This window comes from Ascaphus truei, chromosome 5 (genome assembly GCF_040206685.1).
Source record: "Ascaphus truei isolate aAscTru1 chromosome 5, aAscTru1.hap1, whole genome shotgun sequence".
NCBI lineage: Eukaryota > Metazoa > Chordata > Amphibia > Anura > Ascaphidae > Ascaphus > Ascaphus truei.
In genome coordinates, this window is record NC_134487.1 from 9,641,338 (window position 1) to 9,661,694 (window position 20,357).

General features: G+C 62.1%; 1 protein-coding gene across 1 annotated transcript in view; it reads left to right on the top strand.

Moving 5' to 3' along the window:
• STRIP2 (striatin interacting protein 2) overlaps positions 1-20,357 on the top strand; it is a 126,023-nt gene that overhangs the window by 24,025 nt on the left and 81,641 nt on the right. Inside the window, exons 2-4 of the mRNA XM_075598933.1 lie at positions 9,403-9,463; positions 10,068-10,188; positions 11,436-11,504. Coding sequence (XP_075455048.1) covers positions 9,403-9,463; positions 10,068-10,188; positions 11,436-11,504 — 251 coding nt within the window. The remainder of the gene's footprint in view (positions 1-9,402; positions 9,464-10,067; positions 10,189-11,435; positions 11,505-20,357) is intronic.

Consider the following 20,357-nt stretch of genomic DNA (forward strand, 5'->3'; position numbering starts at 1 on the left):
AGGAGGGGGGGGAGGGGCCTGTAACAAGGGGTCAGCAGCCAGAGCCGTCCTGTACCTGGCACAAGCTGAGCACAGGAGGGGGGAGGGGCCTGTAACAAGGGGTCAGCGGCCAGAGCCGTCCTGTACCTGGCACAAGGTGAGCACAGGAGGGGGGGGAGGGGCCTATAACAAGGGGTCAGCGGCCAGAGCCATCCTGTACCTGGCACAAGGTGAGCACAGGAGGGGGGAGGGGCCTGTAACAAGGGGTCAGCGGCCAGAGTCGTCCTGTACCTGGCACAAGGTGAGCACAGGAGGGGGGAGGGGCCTGTAACAAGGGGTCAGCGGCCAGAGTCGTCCTGTACCTGGCACAAGGTGAGCACAGGAGGGGGGGAGGGGCCTGTAACAAGGGGTCAGCAGCCAGAGCCGTCCTGTACCTGGCACAAGGTGAGCACAGGAGGGGGGAGGGGCCTGTAACAAGGGGTCAGCGGCCAGAGCCGTCCTGTACCTGGCACAAGGTGAGCACAGGAGGGGGGGAGGGGCCTATAACAAGGGGTCAGCGGCCAGAGCCATCCTGTACCTGGCACAAGGTGAGCACAGGAGGGGGAGGGGCCTGTAACAAGGGGTCAGCGGCCAGAGTCGTCCTGTACCTGGCACAAGGTGAGCACAGGAGGGGGGAGGGGCCTGTAACAAGGGGTCAGCGGCCAGAGTCGTCCTGTACCTGGCACAAGGTGAGCACAGATGGGGGGAAGGGGTCAGCGGCCAGAGCCATCCTGTACCTGGCACAAGGTGAGCACAGGAGGGGGGAGGGGCCTGTAACAAGGGGTCAGCGGCCAGAGCCGTCCTGTACCTGGCACAAGGTGAGCACAGGAGGGGGGGAGGGGCCTGTAACAAGGGGTCAGCGGCCAGAGCCGTCCTGTACCTGGCACAAGGTGAGCACAGGAGGGGGAGCCTGTAACAAGGGGTCAGCGGCCAGAGCTGTCCTGTACCTGGCACAAGGTGAGATGGGGGAGGGGCCTGTAACAAGGGGTCAGCAGCCAGAGCCGTCCTGTACCTGGCACAAGGTGAGCACAGGAGGGGGGGGGGGAGCCTGTAACAAGGGGTCAGCGGCCAGAGCCGTCCTGTACCTGGCACAAGGTGAGCACAGGAGGGGGGAGGGGCCTGTAACAAGGGGTCAGCGGCCAGAGCCGTCCTGTACCTGGCACAAGGTGAGATGGGGGGAGGGGCCTGTAACAAGGGGTCAGCAGCCAGAGCCGTCCTGTACCTGGCACAAGGTGAGCACAGGAGGGGGGGGGGGGAGCCTGTAACAAGGGGTCAGCGGCCAGAGCCGTCCTGTACCTGGCACAGGTGAGCACAGGAGGGGGGGGAGGGGTCTATAACAAGGGGTCAGCGGCCAGAGCCGTCCTGTACCTGGCACAAGGTGAGCACAGGAGGGGGGAGGGGCCTGTAACAAGGGGTCAGCGGCCAGAGCCGTCCTGTACCTGGCACAAGGTGAGCACAGGAGGGGGGAGGGGCCTGTAACAAGGGGTCCGCGGCCAGATCATCCTGTACCTGGCACAAGGTGAGCACAGGAGGGGGGGGGGGGGAGCCTGTAACAAGGGGTCAGCGGCCAGAGCCGTCCTGTACCTGGCACAAGGTGAGCACAGGAGGGGGGGGGGAGCCTGTAACAAGGGGTCAGCGGCCAGAGCCGTCCTGTACCTGGCACAAGGTGAGCACAGAGGGGGGGAGGAGCCTGTAACAAGGGGTCAGCGGCCAGAGCCGTCCTGTACCTGGCACAAGGTGAGCACAGGAGGGGGGAGGGGCCTGTAACAAGGGGTCAGCGGCCAGAGCCGTCCTGTACCTGGCACAAGGTGAGCACAGGAGGGGGGGGGGGGAGCCTGTAACAAGGGGTCAGCGGCCAGAGCCGTCCTGTACCTGGCACAAGGTGAGCACAGGAGGGGGGGGGGAGCCTGTAACAAGGGGTCAGCGGCCAGAGCCGTCCTGTACCTGGCACAAGGTGAGCACAGAGGGGGGGAGGAGCCTGTAACAAGGGGTCAGCGGCCAGAGCCGTCCTGTACCTGGCACAAGGTGAGCACAGGAGGGGGGGGAGGGGCCTAAAACAAGGGGTCAGCGGCCAGAGCCGTCCTGTACCTGGCACAAGGTGAGCACAGGAGGGGGGGAGGGGCCTGTAACAAGGGGTCAGCGGCCAGAGCCGTCCTGTACCTGGCACAAGGTGAGCACAGGAGGGGGGAGGGGCCTGTAACAAGGGGTCCGCGGCCAGAGCCATCCTGTACCTGGCACAAGGTGAGCACAGGAGGGGGGGGGGGAGCCTGTAACAAGGGGTCAGCGGCCAGAGCCGTCCTGTACCTGGCACAAGGTGAGCACAGGAGGGGGGGGAGGAGCCTGTAACAAGGGGTCAGCGGCCAGAGCCGTCCTGTACCTGGCACAAGGTGAGCACAGGAGGGGGGGGAGGGGCCTATAACAAGGGGTCAGCGTCCAGAGCCGTCCTGTACCTGGCACAAGGTGAGCACAGGAGGGGGGGAGGGGCCTGTAACAAGGGGTCAGCGGCCAGAGCCGTCCTGTACCTGGCACAAGGTGAGCATAGGAGGGGGGAGGGGCCTGTAACAAGGGGTCAGCGGCCAGAGCCGTCCTGTACCTGGCACAAGGTGAGCACAGGAGGGGGGAGGGGCCTTTAACAAGGGGTCAGCGGCCAGAGCCGTCCTGTACCTGGCACAAGGTGAGCACAGGAGGAGGGGGAGGGGCCTGTAACAAGGGGTCAGCGGCCAGAGCCGTCCTGTACCTGGCACAAGGTGAGCACAGGAAGGAGGAGGGGCCTGTAACAAGGGGTCAGCGGCCAGAGCCGTCCTGTACCTGGCCCAAGGTGAGCATAGGAGGGGGGAGGGGCCTGTAACAAGGGGTCAGCGGCCAGAGCCATCCTGTACCTGGCACAAGGTGAGCACAGGAGGGGGGGGGAGAGCCTGTAACAAGGGGTCAGCAGCCAGAGCCGTCCTGTACCTGGCACAAGCTGAGCACAGGAGGGGGGAGGGGCCTGTAACAAGGGGTCAGCGGCCAGAGCCGTCCTGTACCTGGCACAAGGTGAGCACAGGAGGGGGGGGAGGGGCCTATAACAAGGGGTCAGCGGCCAGAGCCATCCTGTACCTGGCACAAGGTGAGCACAGGAGGGGGGAGGGGCCTGTAACAAGGGGTCAGCGGCCAGAGTCGTCCTGTACCTGGCACAAGGTGAGCACAGGAGGGGGGAGGGGCCTGTAACAAGGGGTCAGCGGCCAGAGTCGTCCTGTACCTGGCACAAGGTGAGCACAGGAGGGGGGGGAGGGGCCTGTAACAAGGGGTCAGCAGCCAGAGCCGTCCTGTACCTGGCACAAGGTGAGCACAGGAGGGGGGAGGGGCCTGTAACAAGGGGTCAGCGGCCAGAGCCGTCCTGTACCTGGCACAAGGTGAGCACAGGAGGGGGGGGGGGGGCCTATAACAAGGGGTCAGCGGCCAGAGCCATCCTGTACTGGCACAAGGTGAGCACAGGAGGGGGGAGGGGCCTGTAACAAGGGGTCAGCGGCCAGAGTCGTCCTGTACCTGGCACAAGGTGAGCACAGGAGGGGGGAGGGGCCTGTAACAAGGGGTCAGCGGCCAGAGTCGTCCTGTACCTGGCACAAGGTGAGCACAGATGGGGGGAAGGGGTCAGCGGCCAGAGCCATCCTGTACCTGGCACAAGGTGAGCACAGGAGGGGGGGAGGGGCCTGTAACAAGGGGTCAGCGGCCAGAGCCGTCCTGTACCTGGCACAAGGTGAGCACAGGAGGGGGGGAGGGGCCTGTAACAAGGGGTCAGCGGCCAGAGCCGTCCTGTACCTGGCACAAGGTGAGCACAGGAGGGGGGAGCCTGTAACAAGGGGTCAGCGGCCAGAGCCGTCCTGTACCTGGCACAAGGTGAGATGGGGGGAGGGGCCTGTAACAAGGGGTCAGCAGCCAGAGCCGTCCTGTACCTGGCACAAGGTGAGCACAGGAGGGTGGGGGGGGAGCCTGTAACAAGGGGTCAGCGGCCAGAGCCGTCCTGTACCTGGCACAAGGTGAGCACAGGAGGGGGGAGGGGCCTGTAACAAGGGGTCAGCGGCCAGAGCCGTCCTGTACCTGGCACAAGGTGAGATGGGGGGAGGGGCCTGTAACAAGGGGTCAGCAGCCAGAGCCGTCCTGTACCTGGCACAAGGTGAGCACAGGAGGGGGGGGGGGAGCCTGTAACAAGGGGTCAGCGGCCAGAGCCGTCCTGTACCTGGCACAAGGTGAGCACAGGAGGGGGGGAGGGGTCTATAACAAGGGGTCAGCGGCCAGAGCCGTCCTGTACCTGGCACAAGGTGAGCACAGGAGGGGGGAGGGGCCTGTAACAAGGGGTCAGCGGCCAGAGCCGTCCTGTACCTGGCACAAGGTGAGCACAGGAGGGGGGAGGGGCCTGTAACAAGGGGTCCGCGGCCAGATCCATCCTGTACCTGGCACAAGGTGAGCACAGGAGGGGGGGGGAGCCTGTAACAAGGGGTCAGCGGCCAGAGCCGTCCTGTACCTGGCACAAGGTGAGCACAGAGGGGGGGAGGAGCCTGTAACAAGGGGTCAGCGGCCAGAGCCGTCCTGTACCTGGCACAAGGTGAGCACAGGAGGGGGGGGAGGGGCCTATAACAAGGGGTCAGCGGCCAGAGCCGTCCTGTACCTGGCACAAGGTGAGCACAGGAGGGGGGGAGGGGCCTGTAACAAGGGGTCAGCGGCCAGAGCCGTCCTGTACCTGGCACAAGGTGAGCACAGGAGGGGGGAGGGGCCTGTAACAAGGGGTCCGCGGCCAGAGCCGTCCTGTACCTGGCACAAGGTGAGCACAGGAGGGGGGGGGGGGGGAGCCTGTAACAAGGGGTCAGCGGCCAGAGCCGTCCTGTACCTGGCACAAGGTGAGCACAGGAGGGGGGGGAGGAGCCTGTAACAAGGGGTCAGCGGCCAGAGCCGTCCTGTACCTGGCACAAGGTGAGCACAGGAGGGGGGGGAGGGGCCTATAACAAGGGGTCAGCGTCCAGAGCCGTCCTGTACCTGGCACAAGGTGAGCACAGGAGGGGGGGAGGGGCCTGTAACAAGGGTCAGCAGCCAGAGCCGTCCTGTACCTGGCACAAGGTGAGCACAGGAGGGGGGGGGGGAGCCTGTAACAAGGGGTCAGCGGCCAGAGCCGTCCTGTACCTGGCACAAGGTGAGCACAGGAGGGGGGGGAGGGGTCTATAACAAGGGGTCAGCGGCCAGAGCCGTCCTGTACCTGGCACAAGGTGAGCACAGGAGGGGGGAGGGGCCTGTAACAAGGGGTCAGCGGCCAGAGCCGTCCTGTACCTGGCACAAGGTGAGCACAGGAGGGGGGAGGGGCCTGTAACAAGGGGTCCGCGGCCAGATCCATCCTGTACCTGGCACAAGGTGAGCACAGGAGGGGGGGGGGGAGCCTGTAACAAGGGGTCAGCGGCCAGAGCCGTCCTGTACCTGGCACAAGGTGAGCACAGGAGGGGGGGGGGAGCCTGTAACAAGGGGTCAGCGGCCAGAGCCGTCCTGTACCTGGCACAAGGTGAGCACAGAGGGGGGGAGGAGCCTGTAACAAGGGGTCAGCGGCCAGAGCCGTCCTGTACCTGGCACAAGGTGAGCACAGGAGGGGGGAGGGGCCTGTAACAAGGGGTCAGCGGCCAGAGCCGTCCTGTACCTGGCACAAGGTGAGCACAGGAGGGGGGGGGGGAGCCTGTAACAAGGGGTCAGCGGCCAGAGCCGTCCTGTACCTGGCACAAGGTGAGCACAGGAGGGGGGGGGGAGCCTGTAACAAGGGGTCAGCGGCCAGAGCCGTCCTGTACCTGGCACAAGGTGAGCACAGAGGGGGGGAGGAGCCTGTAACAAGGGGTCAGCGGCCAGAGCCGTCCTGTACCTGGCACAAGGTGAGCACAGGAGGGGGGGGAGGGGCCTATAACAAGGGGTCAGCGGCCAGAGCCGTCCTGTACCTGGCACAAGGTGAGCACAGGAGGGGGGGAGGGGCCTGTAACAAGGGGTCAGCGGCCAGAGCCGTCCTGTACCTGGCACAAGGTGAGCACAGGAGGGGGGAGGGGCCTGTAACAAGGGGTCCGCGGCCAGAGCCATCCTGTACCTGGCACAAGGTGAGCACAGGAGGGGGGGGGGGAGCCTGTAACAAGGGGTCAGCGGCCAGAGCCGTCCTGTACCTGGCACAAGGTGAGCACAGGAGGGGGGGGAGGAGCCTGTAACAAGGGGTCAGCGGCCAGAGCCGTCCTGTACCTGGCACAAGGTGAGCACAGGAGGGGGGGGAGGGGCCTATAACAAGGGGTCAGCGTCCAGAGCCGTCCTGTACCTGGCACAAGGTGAGCACAGGAGGGGGGGAGGGGCCTGTAACAAGGGGTCAGCGGCCAGAGCCGTCCTGTACCTGGCACAAGGTGAGCATAGGAGGGGGGAGGGGCCTGTAACAAGGGGTCAGCGGCCAGAGCCGTCCTGTACCTGGCACAAGGTGAGCACAGGAGGGGGGAGGGGCCTTTAACAAGGGGTCAGCGGCCAGAGCCGTCCTGTACCTGGCACAAGGTGAGCACAGGAGGAGGGGGAGGGGCCTGTAACAAGGGGTCAGCGGCCAGAGCCGTCCTGTACCTGGCACAAGGTGAGCACAGGAAGGAGGAGGGGCCTGTAACAAGGGGTCAGCGGCCAGAGCCGTCCTGTACCTGGCCCAAGGTGAGCATAGGAGGGGGGAGGGGCCTGTAACAAGGGGTCAGCGGCCAGAGCCATCCTGTACCTGGCACAAGGTGAGCACAGGAGGGGGGGGGAGAGCCTGTAACAAGGGGTCAGCAGCCAGAGCCGTCCTGTACCTGGCACAAGCTGAGCACAGGAGGGGGGAGGGGCCTGTAACAAGGGGTCAGCGGCCAGAGCCGTCCTGTACCTGGCACAAGGTGAGCACAGGAGGGGGGGGAGGGGCCTATAACAAGGGGTCAGCGGCCAGAGCCATCCTGTACCTGGCACAAGGTGAGCACAGGAGGGGGGAGGGGCCTGTAACAAGGGGTCAGCGGCCAGAGTCGTCCTGTACCTGGCACAAGGTGAGCACAGGAGGGGGGAGGGCCTGTAACAAGGGGTCAGCGGCCAGAGTCGTCCTGTACCTGGCACAAGGTGAGCACAGGAGGGGGGGAGGGGCCTGTAACAAGGGGTCAGCAGCCAGAGCCGTCCTGTACCTGGCACAAGGTGAGCACAGGAGGGGGGAGGGGCCTGTAACAAGGGGTCAGCGGCCAGAGCCGTCCTGTACCTGGCACAAGGTGAGCACAGGAGGGGGGGGGGGCCTATAACAAGGGGTCAGCGGCCAGAGTCGTCCTGTACCTGGCACAAGGTGAGCACAGGAGGGGGGAGGGGCCTGTAACAAGGGGTCAGCGGCCAGAGTCGTCCTGTACCTGGCACAAGGTGAGCACAGGAGGGGGGAGGGGCCTGTAACAAGGGGTCAGCGGCCAGAGTCGTCCTGTACCTGGCACAAGGTGAGCACAGATGGGGGGAAGGGGTCAGCGGCCAGAGCCATCCTGTACCTGGCACAAGGTGAGCACAGGAGGGGGGGAGGGGCCTGTAACAAGGGGTCAGCGGCCAGAGCCGTCCTGTACCTGGCACAAGGTGAGCACAGGAGGGGGGGAGGGGCCTGTAACAAGGGGTCAGCGGCCAGAGCCGTCCTGTACCTGGCACAAGGTGAGCACAGGAGGGGGGAGCCTGTAACAAGGGGTCAGCGGCCAGAGCCGTCCTGTACCTGGCACAAGGTGAGATGGGGGGAGGGGCCTGTAACAAGGGGTCAGCAGCCAGAGCCGTCCTGTACCTGGCACAAGGTGAGCACAGGAGGGGGGGGGGGAGCCTGTAACAAGGGGTCAGCGGCCAGAGCCGTCCTGTACCTGGCACAAGGTGAGCACAGGAGGGGGGAGGGGCCTGTAACAAGGGGTCAGCGGCCAGAGCCGTCCTGTACCTGGCACAAGGTGAGATGGGGGGAGGGGCCTGTAACAAGGGGTCAGCAGCCAGAGCCGTCCTGTACCTGGCACAAGGTGAGCACAGGAGGGGGGGGGGGGAGCCTGTAACAAGGGGTCAGCGGCCAGAGCCGTCCTGTACCTGGCACAAGGTGAGCACAGGAGGGGGGGGAGGGGTCTATAACAAGGGGTCAGCGGCCAGAGCCGTCCTGTACCTGGCACAAGGTGAGCACAGGAGGGGGAGGGGCCTGTAACAAGGGGTCAGCGGCCAGAGCCGTCCTGTACCTGGCACAAGGTGAGCACAGGAGGGGGGGAGGGGCCTGTAACAAGGGGTCAGCAGCCAGAGCCGTCCTGTACCTGGCACAAGGTGAGCACAGGAGGGGGGGGGGAGCCTGTAACAAGGGGTCAGCGGCCAGAGCCGTCCTGTACCTGGCACAAGGTGAGCACAGGAGGGGGGAGGGGCCTGTAACAAGGGGTCCGCGGCCAGATCCATCCTGTACCTGGCACAAGGTGAGCACAGGAGGGGGGGGGGAGCCTGTAACAAGGGGTCAGCGGCCAGAGCCGTCCTGTACCTGGCACAAGGTGAGCACAGAGGGGGGGAGGAGCCTGTAACAAGGGGTCAGCGGCCAGAGCCGTCCTGTACCTGGCACAAGGTGAGCACAGGAGGGGGGGGAGGGGCCTATAACAAGGGGTCAGCGGCCAGAGCCGTCCTGTACCTGGCACAAGGTGAGCACAGGAGGGGGGGAGGGGCCTGTAACAAGGGGTCAGCGGCCAGAGCCGTCCTGTACCTGGCACAAGGTGAGCACAGGAGGGGGGAGGGGCCTGTAACAAGGGGTCCGCGGCCAGAGCCATCCTGTACCTGGCACAAGGTGAGCACAGGAGGGGGGGGGGGGAGCCTGTAACAAGGGGTCAGCGGCCAGAGCCGTCCTGTACCTGGCACAAGGTGAGCACAGGAGGGGGGGGAGGAGCCTGTAACAAGGGGTCAGCGGCCAGAGCCGTCCTGTACCTGGCACAAGGTGAGCACAGGAGGGGGGGGGAGGGGCCTATAACAAGGGGTCAGCGTCCAGAGCCGTCCTGTACCTGGCACAAGGTGAGCACAGGAGGGGGGGAGGGGCCTGTAACAAGGGGTCAGCGGCCAGAGCCGTCCTGTACCTGGCACAAGGTGAGCACAGGAGGGGGGAGGGGCCTGTAACAAGGGGTCAGCGGCCAGAGCCGTCCTGTACCTGGCACAAGGTGAGCACAGGAGGGGGGAGGGGCCTTTAACAAGGGTCAGCGGCCAGAGCCGTCCTGTACCTGGCACAAGGTGAGCACAGGAGGAGGGGAGGGGCCTGTAACAAGGGGTCAGCGGCCAGAGCCGTCCTGTACCTGGCACAAGGTGAGCACAGGAAGGAGGAGGGGCCTGTAACAAGGGGTCAGCGGCCAGAGCCGTCCTGTACCTGGCCCAAGGTGAGCATAGGAGGGGGGAGGGGCCTGTAACAAGGGGTCAGCGGCCAGAGCCATCCTGTACCTGGCACAAGGTGAGCACAGGAGGGGGGGGGAGAGCCTGTAACAAGGGGGAGGGACCCTTTTCCTCTGGAGCCAGTTCATGCCTTTGCAGTGGTGCCGATCGTGTTACCCTGGGCGGGAGGGGAATGGGAATGGGGGGTGCTTCCCTTCCATGCGGCTGTCAGCGAGGGGAAGGAGTCGGTGTAGGGGGGGGGGTGCTTCCCTACCTGCGGCAGTCAGCGAGGGAAGGAGTCGGTGTAGGGGAGGGGGGGGGGGTGCTTCCCTATTTGCGGCAGTCAGCGAGGGGAAGGAGTCGGTGTAGGGGAGGGGGGGGCTTCCCTACCTGCGGCAGTCAGCGAGGGGAAGGAGTCGGTATAGGGGAGGGGGGGGCTTCCCTACCTGCGGCAGTCAGCGAGGGGAAAGAGTCGGTATAGGGGAGGGGGGGGGCTTCCCTACCTGCGGCAGTCAGCGAGGGGAAGGAGTCGGTGTAGGGGAGGGGGGGGGCTTCCCTACCTGCGGCAGTCAGCGAGGGGAAAGAGTCGGTATAGGGGAGGGGGGGGGCTTCCCTACCTGCGGCAGTCAGCGAGGGGAAGGAGTAGGGGACTGACAGCCAAACACTTTGCATGTCTCCCCCAGGCGTGTTTGGGGAATGTGACAGCGAGGCGGACGCCGTGCGCTGGTCCCGGTATAACTGCTTCCTCCTGTACCAGACGGGGACCTTTGCCGCCTTCCTGGAGCTGCTCAACATGGAGATCGCGTAAGCCTTTGTGTGGCGCACGGCGTGGCGTTCTAGTATCCGGGTTACGCCGGGTGGTGATGCCGGTTTAACCCTTTCGCTGGCAGAGGGTCCAGCTATATATTGACTTATTACGTTAACCCCTTCAGTAGAGACATACAATGCCTTGTTGGGACTGATGCTAAGGAGCTAGAGTGCAGGGGCACGATGGCACATTTCATTGGTTCAATGCCCGGGGTTGGCACCAAAAACACCAGTAACAAGACAATGAACGGTCACTTTAACCCTTCCGGCGCCTTGCTGATGTACGAAGCACTGGCCTGTTCTTTAGGGGCAGATTGAGTTGACCGCTCGCACCGGAACGGACGTGTCGCTCCCGGCGTTCAGGTTCATGTAATCGTCCCTGGAGCGACCACATGACACGGAAATGGCAATAGGTCCGGTGACAGCGGTGCCGCCCGGTGACACAGCGGTGCCGCCCGGTGACACAGCGGTGCCGCCCGGTGACACAGCGGTGCCGCCCGGTGACACAGCGGTGCCGCCCGGTGACACAGCGGTGCCGCCCGGTGACACAGCGGTGCCGCCCGGTGACACAGCGGTGCCGCCCGGTGACACAGCGGTGCCGCCCGGTGACACAGCGGTGCGCCCGGTGACACAGCGGTGCCGCCCGGTGACACAGCGGTGCCGCCCGGCACTGTAACGGTTCAATAGTTTTTGGCACACATGTTGTTGTTTCCTTGGCAATCACACAATGCCCGGGGGGGGTTTTACAATCTTTACCTAATTAGCTTCGATGATCAGATCGTCCTCGAATCTGCAGGTAAATCGCTTTTTGTTTAGTTCTGTGTAAAACAAATAAAATGACCACTTGTGAGCCGTTCCTGTGTCTGACCCGGCCTCTTCCCCATTATCTCTTGGCAATCAATGCTTCCTCTGCAGCTAAGGATTCTGGGTAGTGACATGCTAATGAGCACAGTGTGTCACTTTTTGCTTCTCGTCCATTTTAACATGGACCCCTATAAGCTGCTGCCTGCTACATTACACAGCTTTTCAGCTGCTTGTAAAGTAATTTTGATACTCGTTACTCTCGGACAGAAGCAGAAGTATCTGATATGCAGTGGACATGAGAAAAAGCTGTTTATTGTTCACGGGCTACAAGAAATGAACGGGGGGGAGGGGGGATTTTGTGCCCCGGGGGGGGGGGGGGTATTTTGTGCCCCTTTGAATAGAGCGCTTTCACTGATCTCTCTGTGTCTGTGTGGATGAAGGAACAGCCAGGCCTGCAGCACAGCCCTGAGGAAGCCTGCTCTGTCCCTGGCAGACAGCACCGAGCTCAGGTAACGTCTGCTTGTCACTGGGAATTTGCAGCAGAAGACGGGTAGTGTCCCACGGTGTGTGTGTGTGTGTGTGTGTGTGTGTGTGTGTCCCACATCCGCCGTGAACACACACATCCACCGTCCCACCTCCACCCAGAACACACACACATCCACCGTCCCACCTCCACCCAGAACACACGCACACATCCACCGTCCCACCTCCACCCAGAACACACGCACACATCCACCGTCCCACCTCCGCCCTGAACACACACATCCACCGTCCCACCTCCACCCAGAACACACACACACATCCACCGTCCCACCTCCACCCAGAACACACGCACACATCCACCGTCCCACCTCCGCCCAGAACACACGCACACATCCACCGTCCCACCTCCACCCAGAACACACGCACACATCCACCGTCCCACCTCCGCCCAGAACACACGCACACATCCACCGTCCCACCTCCACCCAGAACACACGCACACATCCACCGTCCCACCTCCGCCCTGAACACACACATCCACCGTCCCACCTCCGCCAGAACACACACACACATCCACCGTCCCACCTCCACCCAGAACACACGCACACATCCACCGTCCCACCTCCGCCCAGAACACACGCACACATCCACCGTCCCACCTCCACCCAGAACACACACACATCCACCGTCCCACCTCCACACAGAACACACACACACATCCACCGTCCCACCTCCACTCAGAACACACACACACATCCACCGTCCCACCTCCACTCAGAACACACACACACATCCACCGTCCCACCTCCACTCAGAACACACACACACACACATCCACCGTCCCACCTCCACCCAGAACACACACACACATCCACAGTCCTACCTCCACCCAGAACACACACATCCACCGTCCCACCTCCACCCAGAACACACGCACACATCCACCGTCCCACCTCCACCCAGAACACACACACCATCACCGTCCCACCTCCACACAGAACACACACACATCCACCGTCCCACCTCCACCCAGAACACACGCACACATCCACCGTCCCACCTCCACACAGAACACACACACACATCCACCGTCCCACCTCCACCCAGAACACACACACATCCACAGTCCTACCTCCACCCAGAACACACACATCCACCGTCCCACCTCCATCCCAGAACACACGCACACATCCACCGTCCCACCTCCACCCAGAACACACGCACACATCCACAGTCCCACCTCCACACAGAACACACACACACATCCACCGTCCCACCTCCACCCAGAACACACACACACATCCACCGTCCCACCTCCGCCCAGAACACACACACACATCCACCGTCCCACCTCCACCCAGAACACACACACACATCCACCGTCCCACCTCCGCCCAGAACACACACACACATCCACCGTCCCACCTCCACCCAGAACACACGCACACATCCACAGTCCCACCTCCACACAGAACACACACACATCCACCGTCCCACCTCCACCCAGAACACACGCACACATCCACCGTCCCACCTCCACTCAGAACACACGCACACATCCACCGTCCCACCTCCACTCAGAACACACACACACATCCACCGTCCCACCTCCACCCAGAACACACACACACACACATCCACAGTCCTACCTCCACCCAGAACACACACATCCACCGTCCCACCTCCACCCAGAACACACGCACACATCCACCGTCCCACCTCCACCCAGAACACACGCACACATCCACAGTCCTACCTCCACCCAGAACACACACATCCACCGTCCCACCTCCACCCAGAACACACACACATCCACCGTCCCACCTCCAAACAGAACACACACACATCCACCGTCCCACCTCCACCCAGAACACACGCACACATCCACCGTCCCACCTCCACCCAGAACACACACATCCACCGTCCCACCTCCACCCAGAACACACACACACATCCACCGTCCCACCTCCACACAGAACACACACACACATCCACCGTCCCACATCCACCCAGAACACACACACATCCACCGTCCCACCTCCACCCAGAACACACACACACATCCACAGTCCCACCTCCACCCAGAACACACGCACACATCCACAGTCCTACCTCCACCCAGAACACACACATCCACCGTCCCACCTCCACCCAGAACACACGCACACATCCACCGTCCCACCTCCACTCAGAACACACACACACATCCACCGTCCCACCTCCACCCAGAACACACGCACACATCCACAGTCCTACCTCCACCCAGAACACACACATCCACCGTCCCACCTCCACCCAGAACACACGCACACATCCACCGTCCCACCTCCACCCAGAACACACGCACACATCCACAGTCCTACCTCCACCCAGAACACACACATCCACCGTCCCACCTCCACCCAGAACACACACACATCCACCGTCCCACCTCCACACAGAACACACACACATCCACACAGAACACACACACACATCCACCGTCCCACATCCACCCAGAACACACACACATCCACCGTCCCACCTCCACCCAGAACACACACACACATCCACAGTCCCATCTCCACCCAGAACACACACACACATCCACAGTCCCATCTCCACCCAGAACACACGCACACATCCACCGTCCCACCTCCACCCAGAACACACACACATCCACAGTCCCACCTCCACCCAGAACACACACACATCCACAGTCCCACCTCCACCCAGAACACACACATCCACCGTCCCACCTCCACCCAGAACACACACACATCCACCGTCCCACCTCCACACAGAACAAACGCACACATCCACAGTCCCACCTCCACCCAGAACACACACACACATCCACCGTCCCACCTCCACCCAGAACACACGCACACATCCACAGTCCCACCTCCACCCAGAACACGCACACACATCCACCGTCCCACCTCCACACAGAACACACACACACATCCACCGTCCCACATCCACCCAGAACACACACACATCCACCGTCCCACCTCCACCCAGAACACACACACACATCCACAGTCCCACCTCCACCCAGAACACACGCACACATCCACAGTCCTACCTCCACCCAGAACACACACATCCACCGTCCCACCTCCACCCAGAACACACGCACACATCCACCGTCCCACCTCCACTCAGAACACACACACACATCCACCGTCCCACCTCCACCCAGAACACACGCACACATCCACAGTCCTACCTCCACCCAGAACACACACATCCACCGTCCCACCTCCACCCAGAACACACGCACACATCCACCGTCCCACCTCCACCCAGAACACACGCACACATCCACCGTCCCACATCCACCCAAAACACACACACACATCCACCGTCCCACATCCACCCAGAACACACGCACACATCCACCGTCCCACCTCCAACCAGAACACACGCACACATCCGCCGTCCCACATCCACCCAGAACACACACATATCCACCGTCCCACCTCCACCCAGAACACACACACATCCACCGTCCCACCTCCACCCAGAACACACGCACACATCCACCGTCCCACCTCCACCCAGAACACACACACACATCCACCGTCCCACCTCCACCCAGAACACACGCACACATCCACAGTCCCACCTCCACACAGAACACACGCACACATCCACAGTCCCACCTCCACACAGAACACACACACATCCACAGTCCCACCTCCACCCAGAACACACGCACACATCCACCGTCCCACCTCCACTCAGAACACACACACACATCCACCGTCCCACCTCCACCCAGAACACACGCACACATCCACAGTCCTACCTCCACCCAGAACACACACATCCACCGTACCACCTCCACCCAGAACACACGCACACATCCACCGTCCCACCTCCACCCAGAACACACGCACACATCCACAGTCCTACCTCCACCCAGAACACACACATCCACCGTCCCACCTCCACCCAGAACACACACACATCCACCGTCCCACCTCCACACAGAACACACACACATCCACCGTCCCACCTCCACCCAGAACACACGCACACATCCACCGTCCCACCTCCACCCAGAACACACACATCCACCGTCCCACCTCCACCCAGAACACACACACACATCCACCGTCCCACCTCCACACAGAACACACACACACATCCACCGTCCCACATCCACCCAGAACACACACACATCCACCGTCCCACCTCCACCCAGAACACACACACACATCCACAGTCCCACCTCCACCCAGAACACACGCACACTTCCACCGTCCCACCTCCGCCCTGAACACACACATCCACCGTCCCACCTCCACCCAGAACACACGCACACATCCACCGTCCCACCTCCACCCAGAACACACGCACACATCCACCGTCCCACCTCCGCCCTGAACACACACATCCACCGTCCCACCTCCGCCCAGAACACACACACACATCCACCGTCCCACCTCCACCCAGAACACACGCACACATCCACAGTCCCACCTCCACCCAGAACACACACACACATCCACCGTCCCACCTCCACACAGAACACACACACACATCCACCGTCCCACATCCACCCAGAACACACACACATCCACCGTCCCACCTCCACCCAGAACACACACACACATCCACAGTCCCACCTCCACCCAGAACACACGCACACATCCACAGTCCTACCTCCACCCAGAACACACACATCCACCGTCCCACCTCCACCCAGAACACACGCACACATCCACCGTCCCACCTCCACTCAGAACACACACACACATCCACCGTCCCACCTCCACCCAGAACACACGCACACATCCACAGTCCTACCTCCACCCAGAACACACACATCCACCGTCCCACCTCCACCCAGAACACACGCACACATCCACCGTCCCACCTCCACCCAGAACACACGCACACATCCACAGTCCTACCTCCACCCAGAACACACACATCCACCGTCCCACCTCCACCCAGAACACACACACATCCACCGTCCCACCTCCACACAGAACACACACACATCCACCGTCCCACCTCCACACAGAACACACACACACATCCACCGTCCCACATCCACCCAGAACACACACACATCCACCGTCCCACCTCCACCCAGAACACACACACACATCCACAGTCCCATCTCCACCCAGAACACACACACACATCCACAGTCCCATCTCCACCCAGAACACACGCACACATCCACCGTCCCACCTCCACCCAGAACACACACACATCCACAGTCCCACCTCCACCCAGAACACACACACATCCACAGTCCCACCTCCACCCAGAACACACACATCCACCGTCCCACCTCCACCCAGAACACACACACATCCACCGTCCCACCTCCACACAGAACAAACGCACACATCCACAGTCCCACCTCCACCCAGAACACACGCACACATCCACCGTCCCACCTCCGCCCAGAACACACGCACACATCCACAGTCCCACCTCCACCCAGAACACACGCACACATCCACCGTCCCACCTCCGCCCAGAACACACACACATCCACCGTCCCACCTCCACCCAGAACACACACACACATCCACCGTCCCACCTCCGCCCAGAACACACGCACACATCCACAGTCCCACCTCCACCCAGAACACACGCACACATCCACCGTCCCACCTCCACCCAGAACACACACATCCACAGTCCCACCTCCGCCCAGAACACACACACACATCCACCGTCCCACCTCCACCCAGAACACACGCACACATCCACCGTCCCACATCCACCCAGAACACACGCACACATCCACCGTCCCACCTCCAACCAGAACACACGCACACATCCGCCGTCCCACATCCACCCAGAACACACACATATCCACCGTCCCACCTCCACCCAGAACACACACACATCCACCGTCCCACCTCCACCCAGAACACACGCACACATCCACCGTCCCACCTCCACCCAGAACACACACACACATCCACCGTCCCACCTCCACCCAGAACACACGCACACATCCACAGTCCCACCTCCACACAGAACACACGCACACATCCACAGTCCCACCTCCACACAGAACACACACACATCCACAGTCCCACCTCCACCCAGAACACACGCACACATCCACCGTCCCACCTCCACTCAGAACACACACACACATCCACCGTCCCACCTCCACCCAGAACACACGCACACATCCACAGTCCTACCTCCACCCAGAACACACACATCCACCGTACCACCTCCACCCAGAACACACGCACACATCCACCGTCCCACCTCCACCCAGAACACACGCACACATCCACAGTCCTACCTCCACCCAGAACACACACATCCACCGTCCCACCTCCACCCAGAACACACACACATCCACCGTCCCACCTCCACACAGAACACACACACATCCACCGTCCCACCTCCACCCAGAACACACGCACACATCCACCGTCCCACCTCCACCCAGAACACACACATCCACCGTCCCACCTCCACCCAGAACACACACACACATCCACCGTCCCACCTCCACACAGAACACACACACACATCCACCGTCCCACATCCACCCAGAACACACACACATCCACCGTCCCACCTCCACCCAGAACACACACACACATCCACAGTCCCACCTCCACCCAGAACACACGCACACATCCACCGTCCCACCTCCGCCCTGAACACACACATCCACCGTCCCACCTCCACCCAGAACACACGCACACATCCACCGTCCCACCTCCACCCAGAACACACGCACACATCCACCGTCCCACCTCCGCCCTGAACACACACATCCACCGTCCCACCTCCGCCCAGAACACACACACACATCCACCGTCCCACCTCCACCCAGAACACACGCACACATCCACCGTCCCACCTCCGCCCAGAACACACGCACACATCCACCGTCCCACCTCCACCCAGAACACACACACATCCACCGTCCCACCTCCACACAGAACACACACACACATCCACCGTCCCACCTCCACTCAGAACACACACACACATCCACCGTCCCACCTCCACTCAGAACACACACACACATCCACCGTCCCACCTCCACCCAGAACACACACACACATCCACAGTCCTACCTCCACCCAGAACACACACATCCACCGTCCCACCTCCACCCAGAACACACGCACACATCCACCGTCCCACCTCCACCCAGAACACACACACATCCACCGTCCCACCTCCACACAGAACACACACACATCCACCGTCCCACCTCCACCCAGAACACACGCACACATCCACCGTCCCACCTCCACACAGAACACACACACACATCCACCGTCCCTCCTCCACCCAGAACACACACACACATCCACAGTCCTACCTCCACCCAGAACACACACATCCACCGTCCCACCTCCATCCCAGAACACACGCACACATCCACCGTCCCACCTCCACCCAGAACACACGCACACATCCACAGTCCCACCTCCACACAGAACACACACACACATCCACCGTCCCACCTCCACCCAGAACACACGCACACATCCACAGTCCCACCTCCACACAGAACACACAAACACATCCACCGTCCCACCTCCACACAGAACACACACACATCCACCGTCCCACCTCCACCCAGAACACACGCACACATCCACCGTCCCACCTCCACACAGAACACACACACACATCCACCGTCCCACCTCCACCCAGAACACACACACACATCCACAGTCCTACCTCCACCCAGAACACACACATCCACCGTCCCACCTCCATCCCAGAACACACGCACACATCCACCGTCCCACCTCCACCCAGAACACACGCACACATCCACAGTCCCACCTCCACACAGAACACACACACACATCCACCGTCCCACCTCCACCCAGAACACACACACACATCCACCGTCCCACCTCCGCCCAGAACACACACACACATCCACCGTCCCACCTCCACCCAGAACACACACACACATCCACCGTCCCACCTCCGCCCAGAACACACACACACATCCACCGTCCCACCTCCACCCAGAACACACGCACACATCCACAGTCCCACCTCCACACAGAACACACACACATCCACCGTCCCACCTCCACCCAGAACACACGCACACATCCACCGTCCCACCTCCACTCAGAACACACACACACATCCACCGTCCCACCTCCACCCAGAACACACACACACACACACACACATCCACAGTCCTACCTCCACCCAGAACACACACATCCACCGTCCCACCTCCACCCAGAACACACGCACACATCCACCGTCCCACCTCCACCCAGAACACACGCACACATCCACAGTCCTACCTCCACCCAGAACACACACATCCACCGTCCCACCTCCACCCAGAACACACACACATCCACCGTCCCACCTCCACACAGAACACACACACATCCACCGTCCCACCTCCACCCAGAACACACGCACACATCCACCGTCCCACCTCCACCCAGAACACACACATCCACCGTCCCACCTCCACCCAGAACACACACACACATCCACCGTCCCACCTCCACACAGAACACACACACACATCCACCGTCCCACATCCACCCAGAACACACACACATCCACCGTCCCACCTCCACCCAGAACACACATCCACAGTCCCACCTCCACCCAGAACACACGCACACATCCACAGTCCTACCTCCACCCAGAACACACACATCCACCGTCCCACCTCCACCCAGAACACACGCACACATCCACCGTCCCACCTCCACTCAGAACACACACACACATCCACCGTCCCACCTCCACCCAGAACACACGCACACATCCACAGTCCTACCTCCACCCAGTACACACACATCCACCGTCCCACCTCCACCCAGAACACACGCACACATCCACCGTCCCACCTACACCCAGAACACACGCACACATCCACAGTCCTACCTCCA